This window comes from Leptonotus elevatus, chromosome 13, assembly GCF_054856555.1.
Source record: "Leptonotus elevatus isolate MCC_2025b chromosome 13, RoL_Lele_1.0, whole genome shotgun sequence".
NCBI lineage: Eukaryota > Metazoa > Chordata > Actinopteri > Syngnathiformes > Syngnathidae > Leptonotus > Leptonotus elevatus.
The window spans coordinates 14,524,296-14,549,446 of NC_141251.1; the positions used below are offsets into that span (position 1 = coordinate 14,524,296).

General features: G+C 41.0%; 3 protein-coding genes across 7 annotated transcripts in view; 1 reads left to right on the forward strand and 2 right to left on the reverse strand.

Moving 5' to 3' along the window:
- Positions 1 to 8,107, forward strand: part of unc5b (unc-5 netrin receptor B) — a 57,027-nt gene extending 48,920 nt beyond the window's left edge. For all 3 annotated transcript variants that reach the window (XM_086092666.1, XM_086092667.1, XM_086092668.1), the window contains 7 exons: positions 542 to 629; positions 786 to 960; positions 1,038 to 1,277; positions 1,777 to 1,926; positions 2,022 to 2,186; positions 2,275 to 2,453; positions 3,702 to 8,107. In XM_086092666.1, coding sequence (XP_085948792.1) covers positions 542 to 629; positions 786 to 960; positions 1,038 to 1,277; positions 1,777 to 1,926; positions 2,022 to 2,186; positions 2,275 to 2,453; positions 3,702 to 3,867 — 1,163 coding nt within the window. In that variant the 3' untranslated portion in view covers positions 3,868 to 8,107. The remainder of the gene's footprint in view (positions 1 to 541; positions 630 to 785; positions 961 to 1,037; positions 1,278 to 1,776; positions 1,927 to 2,021; positions 2,187 to 2,274; positions 2,454 to 3,701) is intronic.
- Positions 8,108 to 8,344: 237 nt separating this feature from the next.
- slc29a3 (solute carrier family 29 member 3) lies at positions 8,345 to 15,475 on the reverse strand. 3 transcript variants are annotated; one of them, XM_086092669.1, is made up of 8 exons: positions 15,335 to 15,475; positions 14,837 to 14,935; positions 13,915 to 13,991; positions 13,333 to 13,654; positions 12,777 to 12,859; positions 11,579 to 11,805; positions 11,256 to 11,418; positions 8,345 to 10,168 (listed from the first exon to the last, which is right to left on the reverse strand). In XM_086092669.1, the coding sequence occupies exons 4-8, from the start codon at positions 13,618 to 13,620 to the stop codon at positions 9,550 to 9,552; spliced, it is 1,380 nt and encodes a 459-aa protein (XP_085948795.1). In that variant the 5' UTR covers positions 13,621 to 13,654; positions 13,915 to 13,991; positions 14,837 to 14,935; positions 15,335 to 15,475; the 3' UTR covers positions 8,345 to 9,549. The 3 variants fall into 3 exon arrangements, with proteins under 3 accessions (XP_085948795.1, XP_085948796.1, XP_085948797.1); XM_086092670.1 differs by having other exon boundaries at positions 15,340 to 15,467; XM_086092671.1 differs by lacking the exon at positions 14,837 to 14,935.
- Positions 15,476 to 16,586: 1,111 nt separating this feature from the next.
- psap (prosaposin) lies at positions 16,587 to 24,643 on the reverse strand. Its single transcript, XM_086093691.1, has 14 exons — positions 24,475 to 24,643; positions 22,051 to 22,184; positions 21,858 to 21,932; positions 21,658 to 21,783; positions 21,188 to 21,382; positions 20,962 to 21,108; positions 20,724 to 20,780; positions 19,853 to 20,014; positions 19,662 to 19,754; positions 19,383 to 19,566; positions 18,195 to 18,358; positions 18,039 to 18,119; positions 17,838 to 17,945; positions 16,587 to 17,252 (listed from the first exon to the last, which is right to left on the reverse strand). Exons 1-14 carry the CDS (start codon positions 24,506 to 24,508, stop codon positions 17,217 to 17,219), a joined length of 1,596 nt encoding a protein of 531 aa, XP_085949817.1. The 5' UTR covers positions 24,509 to 24,643; the 3' UTR covers positions 16,587 to 17,216.
- Positions 24,644 to 25,151: the final 508 nt, after the last annotated feature.

A 25,151-nucleotide genomic window follows, 5' to 3' on the forward strand; every position in this document is an offset into this window, starting at 1 on the left:
TGTTTTTTTCTCCTTTAGATGGTGTTCTTGGTTTAAAAATAATGGCTAGTCAAATGAAATTAAATTGATTAAATTTCCACTGCAGCTTTATTTAAATCAAGACCACCATCTAGAAGAGGGAAAAACATTTGCAAGTGGTTCATCGAGCTTCATTTTCCCCACACGAGTTTGAACGTATTTGCAAGAATGTTCCAAATTGTTGGCTAATTGCTAAAAAAAATTAAAAAATTATTCCCATAATGCCATGAGGTGTACTGACTTGCACATACTCCGTGGCATTATGGGGAAAAAATTCCACACAGAAATCATGCACTGTGGGCATAAAAATAAATAAATAAAAATGTTTACCCCACATTGGCAGTTTTACGTTTCCGTAAATTTTGCATTTATGAACTGCAATGTCATTCAGTTGAGTGCGGACCGCCACCATTGATTATCAGTAGACACTTCCCTTCACAGATGATGACTGTTGAACAGTTGAAAAATATATTTATGTGTCAAAGTCTGTCCCAGATTACATAAAACACACCTCTTCCTGTAGGTGTGAGTCTCCTGGTCCCGCCCGGCACCATTCCCCAGGGGAAGTTCTATGAGATGTACCTCATCATCAGCAAATGGGACAAAACGACGTAAGTGATCTCGTCTTTATTTGCAACCCGCGTCACCTCGCTCCTCAATCTGGCTTCAGTCGGACATGTTGTGTTACGACTCATCCGATGTGTCAGGTTGCGCTCTTTGAAGTCGATTGTGATGCTCTGATCCGACCTGTTGTGCGGCGTTCGCAGGTTGCCATCTGAGGGCAGTCAGACAGTGCTGAGCCCGGCAGTGAGCTGCGGTCCATCTGCTTTGCTGCTCAATCGGCCCGTTGTCCTCACCTTGCCGCACTGTGCCCAGCTGGACACGCCAACACCTGACTGGACACTCACACTCAAGACGCAGACGCACCAGGGCGCATGGGAGGTGCGACTCCTCCGTGTACTGTAAAAAAGAGACGATGTCTCTATTGAGGCCCACTTGACACATCTTTTCCCTCTCAGGAGGTGCTGACAGTGGGAGAGGAAAGATTGTCCTCTCCGTGCTATCTGCAGTTGGAGGAGGAGTGTTGTCATGTTCTCATGGAGCAGCTGGGCACGTACGGCCTGGTGGGTCAGTCGTGCCCCCCGCAACCGGCCTGCAAGCGCCTTCAGTTGGCTTTGTTCGCACCCCGAGCGCCTTGCCTCTCCCTGGACTACAGCCTTCGCGTTTACTGCATCCACGACACCCCGCATGCACTCAAGGTGGGAGATGGGTTATCTTTTCTTGAGCAATTAAAATATATCCTCAGGTAGTGGCCTCGGCTCTCGTAGCATTTTCGTGACTCGTGACTTTCATCAGCACTCGAAAAATGCCAAATGATTAACGAGGCATGTCTGAAATGCCAAAATCAGAGCCTGCTTGGTCACCAAAGAAACCGATTTGATCATCGACAAACGTGTCCACCACATTTGCAGTAGAAAAAAACTCCTATGATTTTACAGCTCTTCTCTTCTTACTTGACAGTTTAGAAGCGACCTCCAACTGTTTCTGGTGCAATTGCAGTTAAAATGCCACCTAACTAATGTAATGCTTTTCAGATAATGACAATTTTCATGATGTCAGAGGTTTTAGAGCTAGAGGCAAAATAAGGTCTCAAAATGTTATATGCTGGAAAAACCCGGATGGATGGAGAGAGGGGGGGGGGGGGGAGGATTGATTGATGGATGGATGGATTGATTGATTTGTCTCTCGTCCATACAGGAGGTGCTGGATCTGGAGCGGAGTCTGGGTGGAGTCTTACTGGAGGATCCCAAGCCGCTGCTGTTTAAAGACAGCTACCACAACCTGCGTCTGTCCATCCACGACATCCCTCACACTCACTGGAGAAGCAAACTGCTGGCCAAGTACCAGGTTGAGTTTCCTCAGCCTCTCATCTGACACTGTGACCCTGGCCCAATCAAAGACGTCGCTTTTTAAGATTCACTTTCCTCCTGATTTCCTCCCAGGAGATCCCATTCTACCACATTTGGAGTGGCAGTCAGAGACCTCTGCATTGCACCTTCAGCCTAGAGAGAAGCAGCCTGGTGGTGTCACAGCTCTCTTGTAAAATCTGCGTGCGACAAGTGGAAGGGGAGGGGCAAATCTTTCAGCTGCACACCGACATCCAGGAGGTCACGCCGGCCGTCGCCTTCTCGCCGCCAGATCCTCTCCGCGAGATTGTTCTCAAGCCTTTTCTGCTTTTTATTCTTCCCAACGCAGACTCTACCGCCGCACTCGCCGCTCCCCTCGGCAGGCTCCTGTCTGCCCTCTTCTCAAGTAGGACCGTATGCCTTCCGCCTGCCTTGCTCCATCCGCCAGAAGATCTGCGCCAGTTTGGACGCGCCGAGCGCCCGAGGGTGCGACTGGAGACTACTGGCGCGCAGTTTAGGCTTTGACAGGTCAGCCCTGAGCTTTATTCTGTCAAGACCAGCCATATACTCGGGTGCAGTGTTTCCCAACATTTATTGAGCCCAGGCGCATATTTTGCATTCGAAAAACAAACCTCACAGCACACCACCATCGACAAAGTGTTTGAAGTAAACAACCAAATAACCACAGGCTGTTTTTGTTTCAGTGCAAAGGTCAAAATTTGTCGTTCAAGGGCGGCACAAAACTGTTGAACAGTAAACCAACATTAAAGAGGAGGTCAACACCCCCAAAATGTATTGACAATAATACGTTCTATGCAGCCCCACAATACGGTATTTTGGTTAATATCTCGTTAGTGGAATATGAGTTAAGCAGCAAAATCCAGCCATTTTAATCTATATTAGAAGTCGGCCATTTTGCCACTTGCACACAGCTCAGCTTCAGAAAACAGGTGCGCTCTGATTGGTCGTTGCCTGAGCCCTGAGCAACTGTGATGTCATCTTCAGGCGACAGCAAGTGGCAAAATGGCCGCCCTCTCTAGTCTGCTAACTCATATTGCACATTTGTAATATTGATCAGAATGTTATGTTTAGACTAGTGAGGTCACATTTAGCATATTATTGTCAAGAAATGTTTAAGGTTGACTTCTCTTTTAAGTGCAAGAACTCATTTTGTAATTTTTTTTCACAAAAATCATCTCACTCAAAATTGGAATATTATTGAGATATTGTTTGTCCTGCATGTCGTTTCGAACCGGACAAAAAAATAATTAAACCCTCACGTTGTAAAATGAGGCAGTATAATACGCAGTGTAAGAGCATGTCTGCCATCTAGTGGTGAATGGCAATATTACAACTTAAAACAACAGTCGACCTAGCATAATTAGCAGTTGGCACCCGCAGATTCACATACATTTTAATGTATTTTTCTCAAGTTTTTTTCCCCCCAGTATTTTTTTCTCCCAATTCCCTTATATATCCTGAACATTTCTCAGCGTTTTCTGTAGAATTTTCTGGGTTAAAAAAAAAAAAAAGCAACATTTTGAAATGTGTTTGTTTATTTATTTATTTATGTATTCTTTTTTCATATGTATTTATTCATTTGAATTAATCAAGGGGTCACTCAGAGTACGTTCGGGGGCCACCAGTTGCCCATCCCTGCTTTGGGTACGACTGTAAATCACATACTTACTTACTGAATGATCCACAAACGAAGCCTCGCAACTGAATTGTTTGTGTTCGGGTTCCCGCTGACTTGTATAATTTTCCCCCCCTCAGGTACTTGAACTACTTTGCAACAAAGCCCAGCCCCACAGGAGTTCTCCTGGACTTATGGGAAGCTTGTCACCAAGGCGACGCAGACCTGGTCTCTCTGGCGACGGCGCTCGAGGAGATGGGCAAGGGTGAGGTGCTCGTCGTCATGACGACAGATGGGGATTGTTGATCGGCGGAGGAACAAGAACATAAATCGTAAACACGCCTATGAATATGTCCGCTGCGACGCCGACGGTCAAGCATTTTAGATCCGTTTCCATGTACTCTATTACCTCTTCATCAACTCATTTCCAGAACCACTCAGCCTGAACCCTCCAAAGTGATGTCGAGATTTGAAACCAGTTTGAAGATGTTTTCTGTTTGAAAGTGCGAAAAAGAAAACATTCATGTACTGTATATAAATAGAGCTGCTTTCAGGGTAGTAAAGCGAAAAGGAATGTGTTCAAGCCCCCCTGAAGAATGAACAATATGACAAAAGCAGACGTGGGATTACCCATGTTTGAGTAGCAGCATGGAAGTGCATGATTGAACACCATCGCACCTCGGGCCAGTCGCCTGATTGTTTTGTCACCAATGCAAATCTCCGCTGCGGTGCGCGCGAGCACCGCGGGCTGCAGACGCACTCGCGAACATAAAGCGGTCATTAATCGGCTCTCGCTCAAGACTGGCTGTCGTTTCTCTCTCGTTGGTTTGCGGACGAATCAAACGAGGACGAGAGGAAGCGCTGGGGTTTGAGCGTCTGGCTTTGGGCTCTTCTTATCTCGTCCAGTGGAACGAGTGACTTTTTTCTATTGTACTAACAAAATGCCTCGAAGCCTTGGCGTACGCACTCTATCATCGCAACTGGCGGGGGGTGCTTGTGTGTAATCTCTCCTCTCACTTTGCCGCACTCTCGTCCGCTGAGAATAAATTGCAAGACTTTTCTGGTCATCCTTTAAAAGTTTCCTTTGGGGAACGCTCTTTAAGTTATCATCCATATTTGGGATTGTTTATCATTGCTGTTCTCGTTTCCCTTTTGTTTCTCTGTGCAACTCATTTTGCTGCAGTATCGCAGGCCATATAAAAGCACGCAGCAGGCTACTCAGTCATTGAGAACAACATCATTTTGTGCCGTTAATGTCTTTTCATTCCAGTGTGAGACAGGGGAGCCTTCAAAGTTGGACACAATTAGTTACAGGATGCAGATGAACCTCCAATTTTTGTTCACAACTGATTTTCACATTGCAAATAATTAAAACGAGATTGCTCTGGTCCAAAGTCAAACTGGCGCCGTTATAAAAAGACTGTCATACAACACTCAAGAAACAGTCGGGTCAAAAATTGCCCAAATTGGGTCAGAATGGGACCGACCCAACATTTAGGGTTGTTCAATTCATCCAAAAGTTGGGTCAAATGAATAACCCAAAAAACAAAACAACAATTTGGGTTGCTTTGTGAGTTATTAATTTAAATTGACACAACTTTTTGGGGTAAATAGCTCAAACAATTGGGCCAGTTCTTTTTTGGCTTAATTGGCTATTATTGGGCTACTATCAAAAAAAGTTGGGTGAAATAAAAGACACCAAACAACCCAAAAAATGTGTTTCTTTGTGGGTTATTAATTAAATTTGAACAAACTTTTTGGGCTTAAATAACTACAAAAGTTGGGGTAGTTTTTTCAATTAACCTAAAAAGTTGGGTCAAATGAACACACAAAACAAACAAATGAATTTGGTTGCTTTGTGGGTTTTCAGTTTAATTTAACCCAACTTTTTGGTATAAATAATGCAAAAAGTTGGGTCGGTTAATTTTTGATGCAAGTTGGGTAAAGATAAAAGCAGCCAGTTACATAACTCAAAAAGTTGGGTCTGTTCAATTTTTATGCAATTCAATTAGATTGTTCAATTAACCCAAAAAGTTGGGCAAAATGAAAAACCCACAAAACAAAACAACAAATTGTGTTTCTTTGTGGGTTCTTACTTTAATTTGATCAATCTTCTTGAGTTAAATAACTCAAAGTTGGGTCGGTCCATTTTTTTTTGTGCTTAATTTGTGTTATTTTTGACCCAACTGTTTTTCGAGTTAGTGTTCCACACATACTCACTGATTTTTTGGGCAGAGGAACCTATCCTCTGTTATTTGCTGGAAAAACTCACCTGTTTTGTGCCTCAGGCTAAAGCCCTTTCTAAAATAAAAGTGGTGCTTTGCCGCCATCTTGTAGCATCCATCTGCAATTATAAACTTTTTGAGTGGGTGCTAATTACTCAAACTTTTACTATTCGCGGCCGGGCTCAGCTTTTAGCCCACGTGCATACTGCATTTTTTTTTTCAAACGGAACTCAATAAATCTAAAATAAAGTTGAAATACTCCGAGAGGGAAGAGGAACCTGTTTCAGAACGATACTGTCGCTTGTGGCGAGACTTGAAGCCTTGTACGTCTGTCTGAGTTGCACAAGAGCACATCCAGCCATTTGTGGTTGTGTTTATTGATTTATTTGCACAATACAACAAAATCAATATAATAGCATAATCATAGGAAACGATGCGCAGGTTGCATCGGAAAACCAGATGTTTAAAACAACAATCTCTTTATGTATTCGAAGACAGCATACATACAAATGCAAAAAAATAAACAACACAAGCAAATTGGTTACTGTTTAAGAAAGTGATAGTCAACATTGTTTTGGGGCGAGGGGGGAATACCGTAAATTATTTGCAATAGATGGAAATATATCACACAGAGAGAACATATTTAAAAGAATTGTTGCTATATTTTATAGTAGTCTAGTTTTCCCCTTCCGAATGCTTTAAGCCAATTTTTACCTTTTTAAATTCAAATACACAAACTATTCCTCAGTGCCTGTTTTCACACTCGCTGTATCAAAATTTTGGAGGCCATCAAACCAAAAATAATAAGACTCTCACTTTTCCAAATAAGAGACTGTAATTTGCTCTCATAACTGCTCCTTGAAGTTTGCTATCAAACTGACAAGTAAAACAAAAGATTCATCAAAAACTAATTGTTCAACTAAACATCTGCAGAAACACATACAAAGGCATATGTTTTGTTTGTTTTTTTCACTTAATGGAACTTACATAATTGGGGACCTTCTCTGCCTCTTTTTCTTCCTCTTAAATTAACTGCATCTTTTTCAGCCGTCCTCCTAATGATTGTGCCGTTTGTTGGCAAACTTCTCCAGTCACTTTAAATGCTATTTATTAGCCCTTATGCCTTCAGCTACGTACTATTTAGGTTAGCAACCGTTTGATAAATAGGCAAGAATTTTTTTTTTTTTTTTTTTGATGCTCACTGAGGTAAAGATTCCATTCTTTTGGTTAACATTGTATCACTTCTAAGGCGTTCCACTTTGGAGGTTCCACTGTACGTCATAAGTGATGCTTAAATGTGCTGAAATGAAATTTGTCGGAATTGATTAGAGTTTATAAACAAGGCAGGCAAGAGGAGTTTATGACTTTTACCTCAACAATTGTTCTACGTAGAAGTCTCTTCACTGTAGCTCATTATTGCTCCACCCCCCCCCCCCCCTTCTGTTTCATGGCCAGGACCCTCAAGCTATTCTCATCATCAGTGTTAGATAGCATCCACGTTTTCATCTATCGTTAGGAGGGAAACGCTGATGTCGGTTACATCTCAAATTGTAACAATGTTCGCAAAAAAAAAAAGAGAAGTGTTTTTATCTTTGAAATCTCAAAACCAAAACACCAGAAGTATCCCTCTATCTGCAGTGGGTCATGTCACTGCTTGAATGGATTGCGTGTGTGCTCACAACCCTTCACACTCCACTTTTGTGTGTATGTTTATTTGTGTGGACATTTCAGCGGGTCTACCCGATGTTAGATTGTGTGCGTGCGTGTGTGCGTGTGTGCAGGGGTTTGGCGGGGGTGCACATTTCTAAGTGCTATGCAAGCGCAAAAGAAAATAAAAGCATCATGACTTATTTTGCCTCGTGGAAGAAGAATTCTATTTTTTCAAATGAGAGCATAACACAGACAGGGTTTTTGATTTTGTATCAAACAAAACGTGGCGCAGGAATGCTTAACTTTTCCTTTTTTTTTCTGAGGTGCAACTTTCTGGATTGGATAATTGGATCAAGGTCATGGAGGTTATTAGTGGCTGTTCTTGTTGCAGAGACTGGCTCGTGTAGACCAGTATTTATTCTCTCAGATCTTTTTGGATTGTTCACTGTAGCTCTGATACATGTTGCTGCAAATGGACTACATTTCTCTTTGCTCCTGTTCAAAAAATGATTTTCTTTAAAAAAAAAATAAAAAATAAAAAGGAATTTTTACAAACAAAAAAAATGCTAAAAATGTATTTCAGTGACATTTTATCTCTGTAAAGTACCAATTGTAAATAAACATCTAGCCTTCTTACCTGTAACTAAATATAATTTTTATGCAATAAATTATATTTCTTAGTTTAAAAACAGCCTCCGTGTGGTTTATTTTTGTGAAGCCTGACGCTACATGACTGTTTGGAATGACTTTAGGCACAATATGAGTGATTCCAATGTGTGATATAAGAACCAATAGAGGTACATGGACTTCCTCAAGTGGCTCTCTAAAGAATCACTGAATTAATAATTCACTAGGACAAAGGCAATAATACACAAATACATTATTTGTTAATCAATATGCAATGTTGATTGGGTCATTTGTGCTTTATTTATGCTGCAAGTATAAGCAGTAACTTAATTAGTTCAATTAATAATGAAATACAGACATAAGTTACTCAGTAGCACGTGTCACTTTGGACTATTACCGAGGTAGTCTTTTGTAACTTTGGTAAACTTCCAGCCAATTAACACTGGTTTATAATGATGATCCATAATTATTGATAAAATGATTTTATTTTAATATTATTAAAAATGCACAATGATTGTCTGGAGTTAGAAAAAGTGCGTGTATTCAAGTATTTGTTTATGGTAAAATATCGTTAGCGCTTCCCAGACTGGTGCTCCCAATGTTGCCCTTTGCCGCCCTCTGTTGGCCATTGACGTAAGTGAAAGCCATTTTCATCTGTAAACCACATTAATAGCACTTTGAAAAATTACACAGAAACGATTGAAAGCTAACACTGAAGTAAAAAAAAACCAAAAAACAATTAACATAATCAACACTCAAGATAATGTGTAAAACCAAGTGAAACGAGAATAATACCGAGATTTTACAGATTCATCTCAACTAGAACGTTGTACAAAATGTTATTTAATTTCACTAGTTTAATTCATAAAGTGAAAGTATTATTCAACCTTTTGTTGATTGTTTCTTTTGTAATATTCTAACTTCTTGGGGTTTTCATTAGTGGTGATTGGTGAGCTATAACCATCAAACATGTAATATTTCGTAATGAGTTTCACTTTTTGAATTAAACTGCTAAATATTTTCCGCAATACTTACGCATTTTCATGTATAGCGCCAGACCGAAATGTGGCCCCAAGCAAAATTTCATTTTGGGGCTCCCCAAAATCCAGGGACACAATTAGACATATTCTTTAGTAGCATGATTATATGAGATCACGTACGTTTTCCAACATGTAAATGACCAGCCACAACTTTATAACTGCATCTGTCAAATACTTTGCCTTTACAGAAATAATGTTTGTTTTGGATTGACGTTGTCGTAGAGTTATTCATTTAAAAAAATATATATATACAATTAAATGAATGAATATTTCATCAGAGCTCTTGTCATTTAAGTTGTGAGTGCTTGGTGTAAAACGATCCTCATCCTCTTTTTTTTTTTCCTCAGTATTTTTTGGGGCAGTCTCAGTGAAGTGCCGATGTCACAAACGTGCGTACGTTTTGCGTCACAGCCCGGTCGTATATTGCAACGTTCCTTCCGAGATCATTAGATGGCGTGCACAATAACAAGGGACAGAGCCGATCCGACGGCGAGTCCCAGAGTGAGGAAGAAGGACATGAGCACTCCGGTGGCCTCCGCCAGCTCCCGGGGCACAACCTTGGGCCCGTAGATCATGGGCAGGGTCCCCAGGTAGCCGTTGGAGAAGCCTAACAGGCAGTTGAAGACGATGGGATAGACATCGTGAGTGAAGAGCACGATGCGAAGGTGGTCCCTGGGCTGATAGTTACAGAAGATGATGAGAGGCACCAAGACGGATCGGCACGCGACCAACGCGGGCAAAAGTCGGCTGGTGGGGCCCGGCACCTGCAGCCAGGCGGTGGACTGCCTGCCGCAGAAGTCCGCAACATTATACAGCAGGAAGCCGGCGAGGGGAACAAAGTAGGTGTTGGTCCAGGGGCTGCCGCTGTCCTTGTCGACCGACTGAATGCCGGACAACACCGCCGGGAACACCATGATGGTCACGCAGAACACACAAAAGACGCACGTCCCCAGAAGCCACGTCTTCTTGAGAATGGGCCACAGTGGAGGCGTTTGCGTGGACCTTGAGCCCCCTCCTGCCACGCCCTCTTCTGGAATGGTCATCGTGGCAGCCATCATGTAGTATCTGCATGGAGGAGGAGAATAACGTTGTATTGATTACCACGTGTTATTTTCTGATTTCATGCTTCTCGTAGTGAACTCGTGTATGCTGTGTTCTTTTCTTTGTTAGATTTTTATGTTTTTAAAGGCCTTGTATTATTTAACTTTTCCACATACTAAAATATTTCTATATCTGTGACATGCATTCGTCAAGATTGATTTTGAATCTAATATTTTTGCTGTTCCTAAATCAGCAGAAAAACGCTCTGTTCAAAATAGAATCTTTTAGGGGCGTGTCACTTTTATGGAAATAGCTGCGCCAGGCCACGCCTCGGTCATACCATTCTCTCTCGAAACGGCTGTGATTTCGTCTCCGATAGCCAAGTGCTAATGTTGTGAATGGAAATGACTCGCCATGCAAAAATGGAAAATAGCCCCGGGACAAATGTGTTGAAAACAAAATATTTATGCTTAAAAAAAAACACCTAGTTATACCAACATGTTGGGGCAAATACGAAAAAAATGAAAATAAATGGAAATACAACTAAAACTAGAGATGGGCGATGTTATCGGACAGTGAGAAAAGTGATTATTTTGTCAGTACATTCAGAGTTTTGCTGTCGTCCATTGCCTCTTGTAATTTGAGCTCAACGGTTACTTTTTTTTTTTTTTTTATCCAAATGTTTCAAATTGTCAAGACACGCACAGACAACACTTGAATCGTCTTCTATTGACGTCATTTGGAAGTACGCTTTGCAAAAGAGGACGTTCCTCACCAAGCTGTCATCTGATGGTTTGGAGCCAAAATGTGTTCACAATCCGCCTTGACTTTTTTCTTTTTTTTTCTGTTTTCAAAAATGTATGAGTAATATTGACACATTACACTCCCTTTAAAATGACTGCAGGCAATTTTCAATATTTGGCAATATTCAGTATGCGTTTGTAAGCAAATTGACCATTTTGTTATCCGTCGCCATCTTGTGCTGCTGGAGCACGTGAATTCTCTCCGCTGTGTGACTAACGAAAGATGAACTTGTGTCCGGGCTCACGTGTTCATTTAGGCAAATGACAGATAAAGCTCCGGTACGGATCACAAGGGAGTTTTTGTGCACCTGGCGAAGGCCAGCCTGGGGAGCAACAGGTAAGCAAAGATGCAGAGCAGGATGAAGATGTCTGCCGTCAAGAAGTAGGCCAGGGCGCTTTCTATCACGTCCTCCGCCACCGCAAGGTCTGCGATCGATGCAACCGCACTTAGTGTGCCTCCCATAGCCTGACCTGCGAGACACAAAGGTGACAAGGTCAGCCGCTGAACACAATTTGCAAATTGAACAAAGGTTAGAACAAAGTTCTGAGGTTCGGTACAGTTAATGTAACAAATTATTTAAAGGCATATATTTAACGGTAATTTGAGCAAATGTCTTAATTCAGCGTGTACCTGATATGAGGGCTTGAGAGATCCTCATAGGGAAGTGTCCACTAATGCCAAACACGCTGCCGCAGAAGATGTTGGAAGCTCCGCAGACGACGGCCACGCTGGCCAGTGTGCCGGCGAAGAATTCCTCCCTGCGGTGGGACACGTCCACCTTGACCAGGACGGTGGTCGCCACGAACACCAGCAAGATGACAAAGAGAGACGACAGGATGCGCACTTTTGGAGTCAGCCTGGGAAAAAAAAAAGCACGAGGGGAGGCCGACGTTGTGATTGGCAGCATAACGTACGCACACAACGTTTCAGCAGATTACATCTTTTTTTAATGTATGGTCGCCCACTCGTCTAAACATGCCATTCTGATTAATATCGCGTTTGTGGAATATGAGTTAAGCCGCCAAATCCACCAGTTGTTATCCATCTCAGGGGGCGGCCATTTTGCTACATTCTGTCAACTGAAAATGACATCACAGCCGGGGCTCGGTTAACAACCAATTACGGCTTAGCTCCAGAAAACAGGTGAGCCACGATTGGCTGTGCAACTGGGATGTCATTTTCAGTCGACAGCAAAGTGGCAAAATGGCCGCCCCCTGAGATGGAGAAAAACAGGTTCATATTCCACAAATGCACTAATGATCATAATATCGTGTTAAGACTAGCGAGGTTGGATAGAAGGTGTGAATTGCCTCGTACCTGGCGATTCGATTCGTATCACGATTCATAGGTCACGATTCGATTCGATTAATCCCGATACGAATCTATAAATTGATTATTGCAATTTTTTTTCTTCTCAAATTTAGGAAACACTCATCAGTAAACTTGTACATGTAAACTGTAAAATTTGTATGGAAATTTATTTATTTATCTGAAAATTCAGGTTTATAACTGAGCCACTGCATTTAGCAAACAGGTTGCAGCACTGAAATTACATATTAAAGCTTAATGTTCCATTAATATAACATTCTTCCATGCTTAATGTGGGAATGCTAACCCTAAGGAAGACGTTTTGTTGAATATTCCCATAAAAAATGGATGTTTAAAAATCGATTCGAGAATTGCGCGCTATAATATCGCGATATATTGCCGAATCGATTTTTTCCTAACACCCCTAAATAGAACATATTGTAAAGACAATTTTTGGGTTAACTTCCCCTTTAAAAGAGTTTTTGATGTTAAGTTTGGCGCATATAATGAAGTGGATGACCTGTTGATGAGAATGTAGTTGAGAATCAAGCACAGCACTGAAGGCACCGTAGAAGCAAATGTCAGGTAACTTTCAAAGTAGTCCTGTGAACAGCAAAAGAAAAACACATTTTTTTCAAGGAGTTGCTGACAGTATGCACACACAAATAGTGCTAACGTGGGAATTAAAAAATATGATGGATGAAAAAGGGAGAAATGAGCCCAGTTTGTGTTTTCCATAAGAACGGCCTGCTACTTATTTCATATCTGGCATGCCCACATTTCTGTGTTCTGTGTAAATATTGTGTCTTCTTTGACAGCTCCGATTTGGCAATTTTGTGTGAGCTGTGTGCAAAAGAGGCAAATTGATTCTTGAGTCCAATCAATGTTTTACTGGACGCCCATTTTTGGCCATCTTTGTCTTCTAACCTTGACACGTTTTGGAGGCGCGTCTAATGTCGTTAAAGTGCTGACAGCCACAAAGTCACATGCATCCCCGTGACGCGCACACACAGCTGTATTGTGCATATTTCAGGACCTCGACTAAATGTACAAGCCGTCCCATATGTCCTACTCACGCTGAGGCCGGACCGCTGCTCCTCTGTGCCGTTGCTCATTTTGTAAAGCCAGTAGCTTTTGGCCGTGATGAAAAAGTTCCACGGCAGCAGAGAGCCGATGCCCATGAGGAAGAAGATGATGTAAACCAAAGAGTAGCGGTCATCGGGAGCGTAGCGCACGGCCAGGGACACCGATGAAGGAGTCGGATCCTCGCTGTCCTCGTCCTCCGACGAAATGGAGTTGTCAAGGCCATCGGGGATATAGGAGGAATTGAGGCTGGGGTGCGCACCCGGTGCGCTTCCGTCCATTTGCAACTTGCAGTGGACAGTGTTACATAGAGATCTGAGAATTGGATGAAAGGTGCGTTGATGGAGACAAGATGTGAGCGAATTTTAACGTTTAGAAAGAAAATATGTCTGAAAATAAAAAAATAAATACTTAATCGTGCGTTATCAAATATTGAGAGATTTCGCCTCACTCAAAATGAAGAGGATTTACTCCATTGTTTTTGTTTTTGCTTGTGGAGTCCAGAGTTCAAAGCAAACATGGTGCATCAGCTTTTTTTGCTTTTACTCCTACCGTATAAACATTTTATAGCTTACTGTTTCTTGCTTATCCAGAAGACCGAATATAAGTGGTGGGAGCATTATCCTGGACAGATTTCTTCAACGTGAACCCCCTGTAATGAAGAATGCAAACGTTTGTAGGGAATTCGGACTCATTATCCAGTCTAACTGTTTCAATTCAAGAACAGTATCATAAAGTCTGCTTTTTACAAAGAAAACTCACATTTTCATTGGAGTATCAATTCAACACTATCTTCAGTGTGTTTATAGTCTGCAGTGTTGTAGAGTTTTACTCTAATGCATCACACTGAGAGCAATTATCTCAGCTTCAATATATACAGTGGGGGAAATAATTATTTGAACGCCTGCTGATTTTGCCCATTACAAATAAATTTACAGTTTTCATTTTATGGAAGTTACAGTTAAGCAGAACAACAATTCAAAAACTTCAGAAACAAAAACACTATGTAAAAGTTATAAATTCGTTTATTCTTTCTCAGGGGAAAAAGTATTTGATGCCCAAGCAAACAGTCACTTTTTCTATCAAAAGTCTTGTGCAAGGCTCGTCAACGTAGCATGTTTTGTAGGCTAATCAAGTCGGTCTGCAATCACCCTTGACAGATCTTTTTCGATGATGGTGGTAGACAGTTTTTAATGGAAGACTGGCTATGTTGACAGTTTTTCTTTTATTTTTACAATCAGTGACAATGTGTTCTTATCGACTGCATCCAGAAAGTATTCACAGTGTTGCACTTTTTCCAAATTGTTTTATGTGATAGCCTCATCCCAAAATGGAATTAATTCATTTTTCCTCCTCAAAATTAACACCCCATGATGATGAAGATGACGTGATTTTTTATTTTTTTTTGCAAATCCATAAAAAAATTAAAAAAAATAAAAATAAATCTCAGAATACTCTTATCATAGATTTGAATTGAAACTTTGTTCAGTTGCTTACCAGTGTGCAATTGTGTACTGGGTGGTCTGGATTACATCTACAGTATATGGCCAACACGCCAGGTAGGCTGCCCACACCTGGCTGCAAGGGAGTTGTAATCTACAGTATATACAAAAGAATTATTACTAATGTTATAGGAAAAACTACTCATGGAAAGTGGGAAGTCGGGACAAATGAAAGCACGTGTAGCATATATGGAAACAAGGAGGAAGCAATTTGTTCACATGACACTAGCCTGGAAAATGCAATGACACGCTTAACTCGAAACTGCAGACGAGGCACCTTCAAGTTAGGAAGTAAAGGTTGTTTACTCTTCAATGAACAAAACCGTTTCAAGGCAACGTTGCCATGCACTTTTAATTATTATGACAATATGTTAGTACTAGTTAACGTGGACAAAATTAACCAGTTGCATTCCTGTTTGTTTGAGGTATAACACACAAAGTTCTCTACTGTACACAACGACTGCCATGGTGATTATACAAATATAAAACATACCTTACTGTTGTTAGGTCCGAAAATGTTCCTTCTGTCTTCCCCTGTCACGGTGAGACAACAACGCGTCTTTCTCCTCGCGTCTTTTCTGCTCTAAAGTGCCGATGAAAAATCCGACACAAACAGTCAGGCACCCATTCCATTTACTAGCAACACCATATTTCCGGTTTTAGTTTTTCAGACTAATGTATCAACCAAAAGTACAAATTATGCTACACTTTCAAAAAAATAGAAACTCGTAAACTAAATATCATCCCGTTTATATCAGTCAAAATAATTAAAATTATTGCGTGAAATGACGTAAAACGCAATGCATTGTTTTCGAAAAAAACATCGACTGTAATTCTGAAAAGTACACCGGATTCCACACTTGATGAGATCCGGTGTCGATGTTCCAAAATAAAGTCACATTAAAACTGCAGATAAAGAACGATAAACTAAGGATACAATTATGAGCTACAATTTCTGACTGTATTTAGTATCACAATCTTCATTATATGGACTCCTTTCTTGTAATGGCTTCTGTGCCATGGTTGCACTGATTGAGGCTCCAGGCGAAAATTGTTTCAGTGATGGCGCTACACCGGCGCTAGAGGGCGCTACCGCCCGTTAAGAAATCTGCGTAGCCAGTAGCCACAGTTTCGAAGTCATTTGATACTAAAAATCGCATATAGCAGGATTCACCCATTCCGGTCCTCGAGGTCCGGCGTCATGCAGGCTTAAGAGGTTACAGACTTTCCGCCCACTAGCACACCTGATTCATATAATCAGCATGCCTGATAATGATCCTGATCTTTAATATCAGGTCTATTGGTAGGCGGAAACATCTAAAGCCTGCAGGACTCCAAACCCTGGTATGTAATATATCGTTTCTCAGCCCCACCACATATCAGTCAAGGCCAATAGACAACCCCACCACCATCAGTACCCAAGCAATGATGGATTGGAACTCTGTGCTCATTTTGGACTTGACCATAAAGGTGGTACCTCACTGAGAGGCTAAGGCTTGTGAGTGTTTGTGAATTTAGCCAAATTTAGTTTGTAAGGCTTTGTTAAAAGGTTGCAAAAATGTTCGCCAGAGGTTCTCGCGACAAAAACGTTTTCTTTATGGCAAGAAATTTGACCCAACCTTAGGTAAGTGGAACAAAATAAAGGATGAAGTACGCAATCGTACATTCTGATTCTGAAACGTCAAGATTTCCTAAAAGTAGAATGCACTTATGCAGAGTTTAGTCTACGGTATATAACATTCCAGTGATTTGGATCATTTTAATAGTTAAAACAATCAGATGAACTTACAGCTGGCTCAGGATATGAAGCAGAACAGAGGATGCTTGGTGTAATAACTCCCAGTTACAAACAGCTGTGAAAGTGCAAACAATGGAAGAAAAACTCAAGGCCATGTCATTACCTCCTAAAAACATCACACTAAAACATTATGGCCTTACAATAATAAACATTTGCTTTAGAATAAGACATGTTACATTTGTCATTCTTTAATACATCATCTGTTTGCGCCTGCAATGAGGGAGGGGGGGGGGAAAACAACCTTCTGCTCTCGACACGGCACCACATGTGAAACTTTTGTTACTACATGTAATCAAATGTAGCAAGCACAAGAATACAACTCAAATAGACCAAACTGAGAAATCTTACAGTGATAAATTAGCCTGTTTTTAGAAAACAAGGTCTGTGTACATGTAATTAACCCCAACCCCTGCCCCAGAAAGGGGAACAAAAAAAGAAGTCCTGTCCCTTTCCATAAATCACATCAAATTAAACATAGTCACTTAGTCTAGTCAAGAAAAGGATAAACAAACAGTTGCAGTAGGAAGCAGCAATGCAGTTAATTCCCTAAAAAGTGTCAGTAGGCGCTGATCTTCTTCTATGCCCACATGTGGCGCTTGCAGTGAGCCACAGCCTGAAAAACAAGAGAGAAAGCTTTAAGTTAGGATCACTTCAATTTGCTACTCAAAAATCCATCCATATAAATATTAATCATAATAAATTCACTGACAAAAAGTTACAAATTAACCTAAAATGCACTACAACTTTTACAGGTCAACTTAAATTGAGCATCCCAAAAGTTCCGTATTTCAGTAACTTTTTTTGCACAACTTTCTGTTCTCCAACAAGCTCAACAGCAAAAATCCCAAGAGGTCCATGAATTGACAAATACATTTTCAAGGACGTCTACTTCTGTGCCTTACTGTGATTGCCACTTTCAAAGAAGGTCCTGTTTGAAGCCTCACAATAGCAAGACATTGGTGTTAGCTGTAAATACCGACCAGTCTTTGTCAACATGTGAAACGCGGATTTGATTCAACTGTTTTGCCATTTAGCTTATTCGAGAACAGACAGTTGTGCAAAAATTACTGGAACATTTATCGATATGAATGCTAAAGTTGACAGAAGATCAAATTAAGTTCAACTGTAAGGTTATAGTGTCTTTGAGGTTTATCCTAAAGTTCCACTGGAAAAAGTAGTGCATGTGCAAGTAACATACATCGCATTGAGTTGCCGTCTCCATGCTCCTGCACCAGAACGAAGGTCCCAAAGTGCACTGCTCTTTTCCCAGCAGTCTGCGCAGAGCCTCAGGACAAGCGCCCACTTGCTATTAACACACATACACGCACAGATGCTGCTTAACTGGCACACACCATACTTCCTGACCTACACAACATGGTGAAGACGATAATAAACCCACCAGGCACACAAAGTCCGGGTCGAGCATCTCAAGGAGCATTTGCACAAGCATGGGCTCGTATTGTTCAACCAGCTGATCACACTGTCGACAATCACAAACAAGAGTTAGTACGATGGTCAGAACCGTAGCTACGTACGTCGATGTGAATCTTCTTACCTCTGTCTGGAAGGAGTCAGGCAGGAACCTGCAAACTTTTCTCACTGCCTCTACAAGCTGTGCCTCGGTTGCATTCTTTTCGAGGATTCCGTCAATGTAGGAGACGGCCATTTTGCACACCTTGCAGTAGCCGCCATTTTTGAAGACAGTCTTATCAAGGGCAGCTGGAATGAGTCTTGGTTTTAGATTGCCAGTACAGTACAACTTGATACATGTTCAAGTTTTAATACCAAGAAGAAGAATGTATGATGTAGTTCATATTAACACAAACAGATCATTTGGAGGTGCAAGTATTACCGTATTTTAACGACTATAAGGAGTACTTTAAAGTCTTACATTTTCTCAAAAATCTACGTTGCGCCTAATAGTGAGGTGTGCCTTGTGTGGGGACCAAGGTCCAAAATCTGACTGACTGTGTGGGAGGATCTCCCGTCGACATATTGCTTATATACAAGAAAGGCGGACCTGACCGAGGACAGACATGAGCGCAAGAAAGAGTCAACTTGGTGGCGAGTTATCGAGCCCCTCCCTTAGGATTGATCAAAAGCAACGAGAGTACATTTTTATATACTTCAAGAACAACTGAACTCAGTTTACATTGTTACGGTAAATACTTCAATAAAGTACAACCAAACTCAGTTTTGCTCCGCTTGCTGCCTTTTTTTTATTTATTTTTTTATAAACGTACACTAGCATGTATGTTTAGCATAATAGCATGCTACAATATGTTTTCAGCTAGCACATGTTTAACCGTGCCTGCGCCCAATAGTGCGGTGCGCCTTATGTGAGAGTTAAAGTCAGAAATATCACCCGTAACTGAGACTTATAATACGGTGTGCCTTATGGTCGTGAAAATACGGTAGTTAGTTTCATTTTTTGTCCAAGGGTTAAGACTACACGACTCCCAAAAGGTGTTGGTTTTTTCTCTCTCTAGTATTTGCGAAACCATTTTTTTTTGGCTGGTCTACCACTGTATGTCATTTTAAAATCAATTAGAAAAAAATAGTATTTTCACTTATTGTACCTTTGCGTGCAAATACTACAAAAACACTAAGCACAATAGTTAACGTAAAAAATAAAATAAAATAAATAAATTAAATATGTTTGTAAAATTGTAAATAAAAGCTGACCCAACTGAAGATTAGCCCGCATCATGGAAAAGACATGTACAGACGAAGGACAACTTACGGACATAAGCATGTGCGGCATCGTTGCAGAGTGCCAACACGGTGCAAACAGTCTTGGGGTCGGCCTGCTGCACCAGCAGCTCAATGATGGCTTGGCCGTAGGTCTCGATCAGGTCCTTACACTGAGAAGTCAAGGAGGCTGGCAAATATGTGCAAACCTTCTCCACAGCTTGAATCACCTCCTCCTGGGACACATGTAGAAGATGCACCCGAGATTAATTGCAACAACATGAAAAACGCTGTTTGCTTGATAGTTTGCGTTACGCGGTCCATGTCTTACCTCCGTTGTCTGATCTTCCAACATTTGTTCCAACTGCTTCATGACATACTCACAGATTGCACATGTGGGGGATACCCGAACTCGCACCATAGGCTGGAACACAGAGAGGGGCCTGTTGTGAAATTGTCTTATAGAATGGAATTTCGGTTCAACTATAAAAAATAAATAAAGTGTCGAGCTTGACTGATTACTTTAGTCAACTTGGCAGATTCCACATTGGTGGCAGGAACAAGATTGAGAGCAGGCAAGGTTTTGGCAGCAGGTACAATTTTAGCAGCTTGCAACTTCAACATGGGAGTGGACTTTTTACTTTCACTACAGAAGCCAGCCATGCAACAGATATCCTTGGGATCCTGTGGACACAAAAAGACAAGGTTCAAATTGCCGTGAATCAAACTCTGCTACATCCATGCAACTTGCACACCATTCCACAGTTTTTAAATCCCCATGCACAAGTTAAGTGAAGCGCAAATGTAAATTGCTGGAACCCTACAAAAACGCATACGCTCTTAGCTCGTGTACTTTTTATGCAGCCAGCGGTGAGTGCGGTATTAGATTCAATCTGCTCCAAATAAGAACAAAGATGTGCAGTAAAATGAAAGTCAAAACAAGCTAATTTGCTTAAATTAAGAACACATCACACATATATATTCAGTATTCTCGTTTCATGTGGAAAACCAAGCAATCTGTGCGGGTTATTAAAATAAACAAATTGTTATATGTTAAAGTAGTGCAACTACATGCCCAACATGTGTCGCTACAATGTCAGGTAAGTAACACTTGCACAGGGGTTAATATGAGTAGTAGAATAAGGGTTAAAAAGCTACAGCATGAACATACAAGACCTACCTGATCCTGAGGAGCAGCATAGAGCCAAAGGGGAAAAAGAAAAGATATGAATGAAGGGTCAATTAAGTATGGGTGGGGGGGATAAAATGTTGGAAATAAAAGGTATCAGCAGGCCAGACTGGACGAGCGTCACCAATTTGAACAAAATATTGTCCTCTTAGCTTTATGGGTAGACATGTTGTGTAACTCCTATTATGACATGGGAGAACTCACCATGGAAAAGATCTTCTGAAGAACAAGGCTGCCGTACATGCTGATATACTGCTTGCACTGTTAAAGGGAAGAGCGACAACATCAGTCCCTGAGAAATGTGTGTGCTTTCCATGTATTGTATTGGTCATTTGTTGTGATGAAAGGTAAAGTGGGTTATGTTTTAATTTGTGCTGTTAAAGTTAAAATAAAGTACATTAAATAAAAAATAAAAACTATGCCAAGAGTGTGTGGCGCTCACCATGTCTGACAAACCAGGCCCCATCTTGTCACAACTCTCCTCAACTTTTGCAAGGAGTGTGTCAGCAAAGGATGAGTTGGCCTTTTGTTGTGCTTGTGCATCAGTCATGAACTTGATGCAGTCCTGGCACACGACGTCACCATTTTCCTAAAGAAAGTAAGGAAGCAATGTTAAATGACCAGTGTGGAACCTACTTGCTCGCAGCAGTGCAGAGAGCGGACTGTACTTTGACTGGAGTTTCTGGTTTGGGGGTTTCCTGCGGGTACAAGAGGCCAGGCACATTGAGGAGGAAAGGTGAGGCCGACTTGGTGAGGTCAACCTGTGGGATCTCATTGGACATCAATTGGTCCTGAAACGCAGCCAGGACCATCTGTTGGGAGCGACACAAGCCAATGGCGCCACAGGCCACACCAGGATTATCCTAAAAATAAAAAATACATATAAAATTAAAATCAACACTCACACATACTACATGAAAGATCAGTGAAGCAGGTGAGGTAACAATGCTGCCTGTCACAAGGTTCCGTCTTGCATAATGGCTTCTCTGTTTTCACTTCCTTATCAATAGCCCTGGCTCAGCACTCTGTACGGATCTGACAACACGCTTTGATGCTCATATACAGGCAGTGGCATTTATTGATCTCATTGGTTAAAGACAGAGCAGTATGCCCTCAGATGCGAGAGGAGGCCACTCACCAGCTCTCCAATGATGATTTCCAAGACAATTTGGTAATAATTGTCAACAGTCTCCTTGCACTCAGCACTCATACCTTGGTCAGGAATGAGCTGACATGCTTTCTCCAGGTACCCAACAATCTCAGCCTGCAATCACACCGTTAACTTTTAGGGGGGAAACACGAATAACAGTAGAGACAGTGAATGATCATCTTAAATACCTGTGTGGCATTGTCCTTCAAAACCTGCAAGACTACCATGACCACTTCTTTACACAAGTCACAAGGCACTGCTTTCTGGAACATGATTACAAAAAAACAAGGGTTACAGAAGTTTCATCTTGACGGAACAAAAATACAAAATGGAAGCATAAAAGGAAAATGGAAGTAATTATGCACAAGGAGGAAGTCTCACCATCTGGGGTTTGTTCCAGACGTTCTGCTGGCAGTGAGTCACGGCACCACACAGAGACGCAGTCTTCACGTTCTGACACCAGTAAGGGGGTCCACGGGCACACTGCTCTGTGCCCAGCAAAGGGCTTGCCACAGCTGCAAAATACACAAAGAACCATCATTTATAGACTACTGCTTCAATAGTAACTTAAGAACATTTACTATTCAAAGTACCTGATCCACATATTTGTAATCACATTACACATTTGGCTAAAATGAAATCACTAAAAGTACCGCCGAATGGATACTTCAGGAGAGGACTCGGATCCTCCGGTTCAGACAACAGCAGTTTCGTACAGTTCCGGGTCAAAAGACGTGAGCACGAGCAAGTAAACCACAAGGGTTTGGACTAACAACCATGCAACAATCTGTCAGCAAAGTAAAACGAGAAAAAACAAGCACCGACCAACATCACAAGGAAGTCAACGTGTCAAGACTTGGTTTTGGCATCGCGTCATAAATTCATTGGACTAATTAAACCATCTCTGATATTATCATTCCTCGACTGCCAAAACAATCTTTAATATGTTCCCCCAATAGTCTAAACATATTATTCTGATTATATTGTTTCAGCGAGGTGCCATTTTGTCCTGTACTGCCACTTCCTGTTGACTTCAAATGCTTCTAAAATCCTCCCTAACATATATTCACAGAATAACCATGTTCTGCTATTGTACAGTACCTATTTTACTGCACACATTGCTCTTCTCACCAACAATCTTCCATTTGCACTAATAAAGTCGATCGAGTTTTTGGGATACATTTGAAACATCATAGCTATTTGACCAGTCTCAAAATGTTGGCCTGCCTGCGCAATTGGTGGATATTTTTAATTAAAACTTGTCAGCCAATCTGAGAAGGATGGCTACCCAAGTAGAAGTTAACAGGAAAAGTTTGAAAATGCTTTTTGACCACATTTCAAAAGGCCATGTCACACACACAAAAAAAAAAGTATCAAAAAAAGGTCCTCCCCCCCAAAAAACTCAATATCTCTAATATAATTTTACTTATTAATGCATGCACGGTTAATAAAGGTCTAATGGAAGTTTAACACTTCAACACAGTAATTAAGTTGTAGACCATTTCTTCAAAGAAAAAAAGAGGTTGCTCAGTCATGGAAGAGATTGCGTTTGACGATCATGTTTTAAATAGGAAACAGAAGCCTATGTATACAATATTATAAAAATATCAGCAAGCAAAAGGGGAGCGAGTGGCTGCACAGATAACGCCATAGCAAAACAGAAGAAACCCCACACCCTCTTCACTTCAGTCATGATAAACATTTGAAATAAAAGGTTGTATTCCAAGCAGAACTTCAATAAATAATCCTGAAACAATAGAAAGGAATGACTGTTCAAAAACAAAAACAACATTTCCTATTTAGAAGGCTTTAGATTAAGCCAATAAGAAGGATTATGTGCAAAGAGACATTAGTGGACCTATACTTCTGAACAGAGCAACGTGTGAATATCTTTACATATCAATGCAAGAATGTAAAAAAAGTTCAAAGTGCACAGAACAAATTTGTACCGGTATCTACTCAGACTCACCAGAATTGTGACAAAAGATAAGCACTGTAAACATGAAGCCCAAATGTATTTTTTCATGTTTTGTCAAGCAATTATGTTGTTGTTGTTTTTTACTCCATTTTCTCAAAGAGCGACTGCATATCAAAGCATGTGTCAGATGACCCCTTTAAGTACTACTGTATATTTATTTTATCTTGCAGGGTAGCTGAAAATGTAGACAAATATCAAACGATGCAGGCGCGGGGTGGCCCACAAACGAACAGAGCAGAACAGAGCAGAACAGAGTAGGGGTTAAAATGCTGAAATGAAAGTTTGTGGTAGGTGATTTTTCTTATTGAACTTCCCTTTTCATCATAACGAGATATGCGAGTCAGTGAGTGGCAGTCACGCGAAATAAGATCAAGTTACATGTCGCCAAGAAATCTTTGACCTGAAAAAACAACAGCTTGGTACCATAAGTAATCACCAAATAAACAGTCTAAATTATTAGAAAAATAATTCACGTGTGCAAATGATGCAAAAAAAAAAAAACATGGGGCATTGCTCACCTCATCATGGTTTGATGCTAACAACGCTAGCTTAGCAGAAAGCGCTGATTGTTCTTTGACTCGCAAATTATATTTATACAACTCACTCACACGCTTCGTGTAATGTGCCACAACGAGGACATAATAACAACAAGTTAGTGGTAGCAGCTGCTAACTGTCACATGTTTTGCACTGTCCCGAGTATTTACGGTTTACAAGCCTACTTAGTATCGCTTCCGCATTTCAATAACTAGTTATACAACCAAAAGGTCATCACGGTGACTTATGTATACTACATGTCCATTTTTGCCTTGTGTGTTTGGACATTACCTGAGGACACGAAAAGGAGAGCGAGAAGCAGCATAACTCCGCTGTTTTCAGGCTCGTCAGATACGGCAAAAGTGGTTGGAGCTCCAAATGCAATCGCTAGCTGGGGCTTGTGTTCGAGCCTTTATGCCTGCCAGTCAGCTGACTACTCAGCATAAACATGTGACTCATCAGGGCCACTTGACTCGTGACATCCGCCAAGGAGACTCTGACTTAGCAACAATGCTACATTAAAATGCACAGCATTCGATTCACTCATTTTAAGAAGGGTGTGCAGTTAGTTGCGCACCTTCAACTTTGAGTTTTAAAATAATGTATTTCGATTAAATAATTATTTTTCTTGAACAGAATTACACATGGCACAATAACATGGGTTTTCACATTTGTTAACAATGCGTTTTAATTACAAATTTTATATTTTACTTAATTGCAATTGTTAATTTAAACATTTTAAGTATAAATTCAGCTGCCGGACAGATGGCCACAAGGTTCTGCGTTCAAATCTGGACTCCTGGACTCTTACTTGTGTGGCTTTTCACCACGTTCTTGGCTCCCACATTTAAAAAATGAGCATGTCAGATTAATTGAAGACTCTAAATCAGGGGTGGACAATTAATTTCGTAAATGAGCCATTTGAGGACCTGAAACGCTTGCCGAGGACCAAGCTAACATGCTAACCT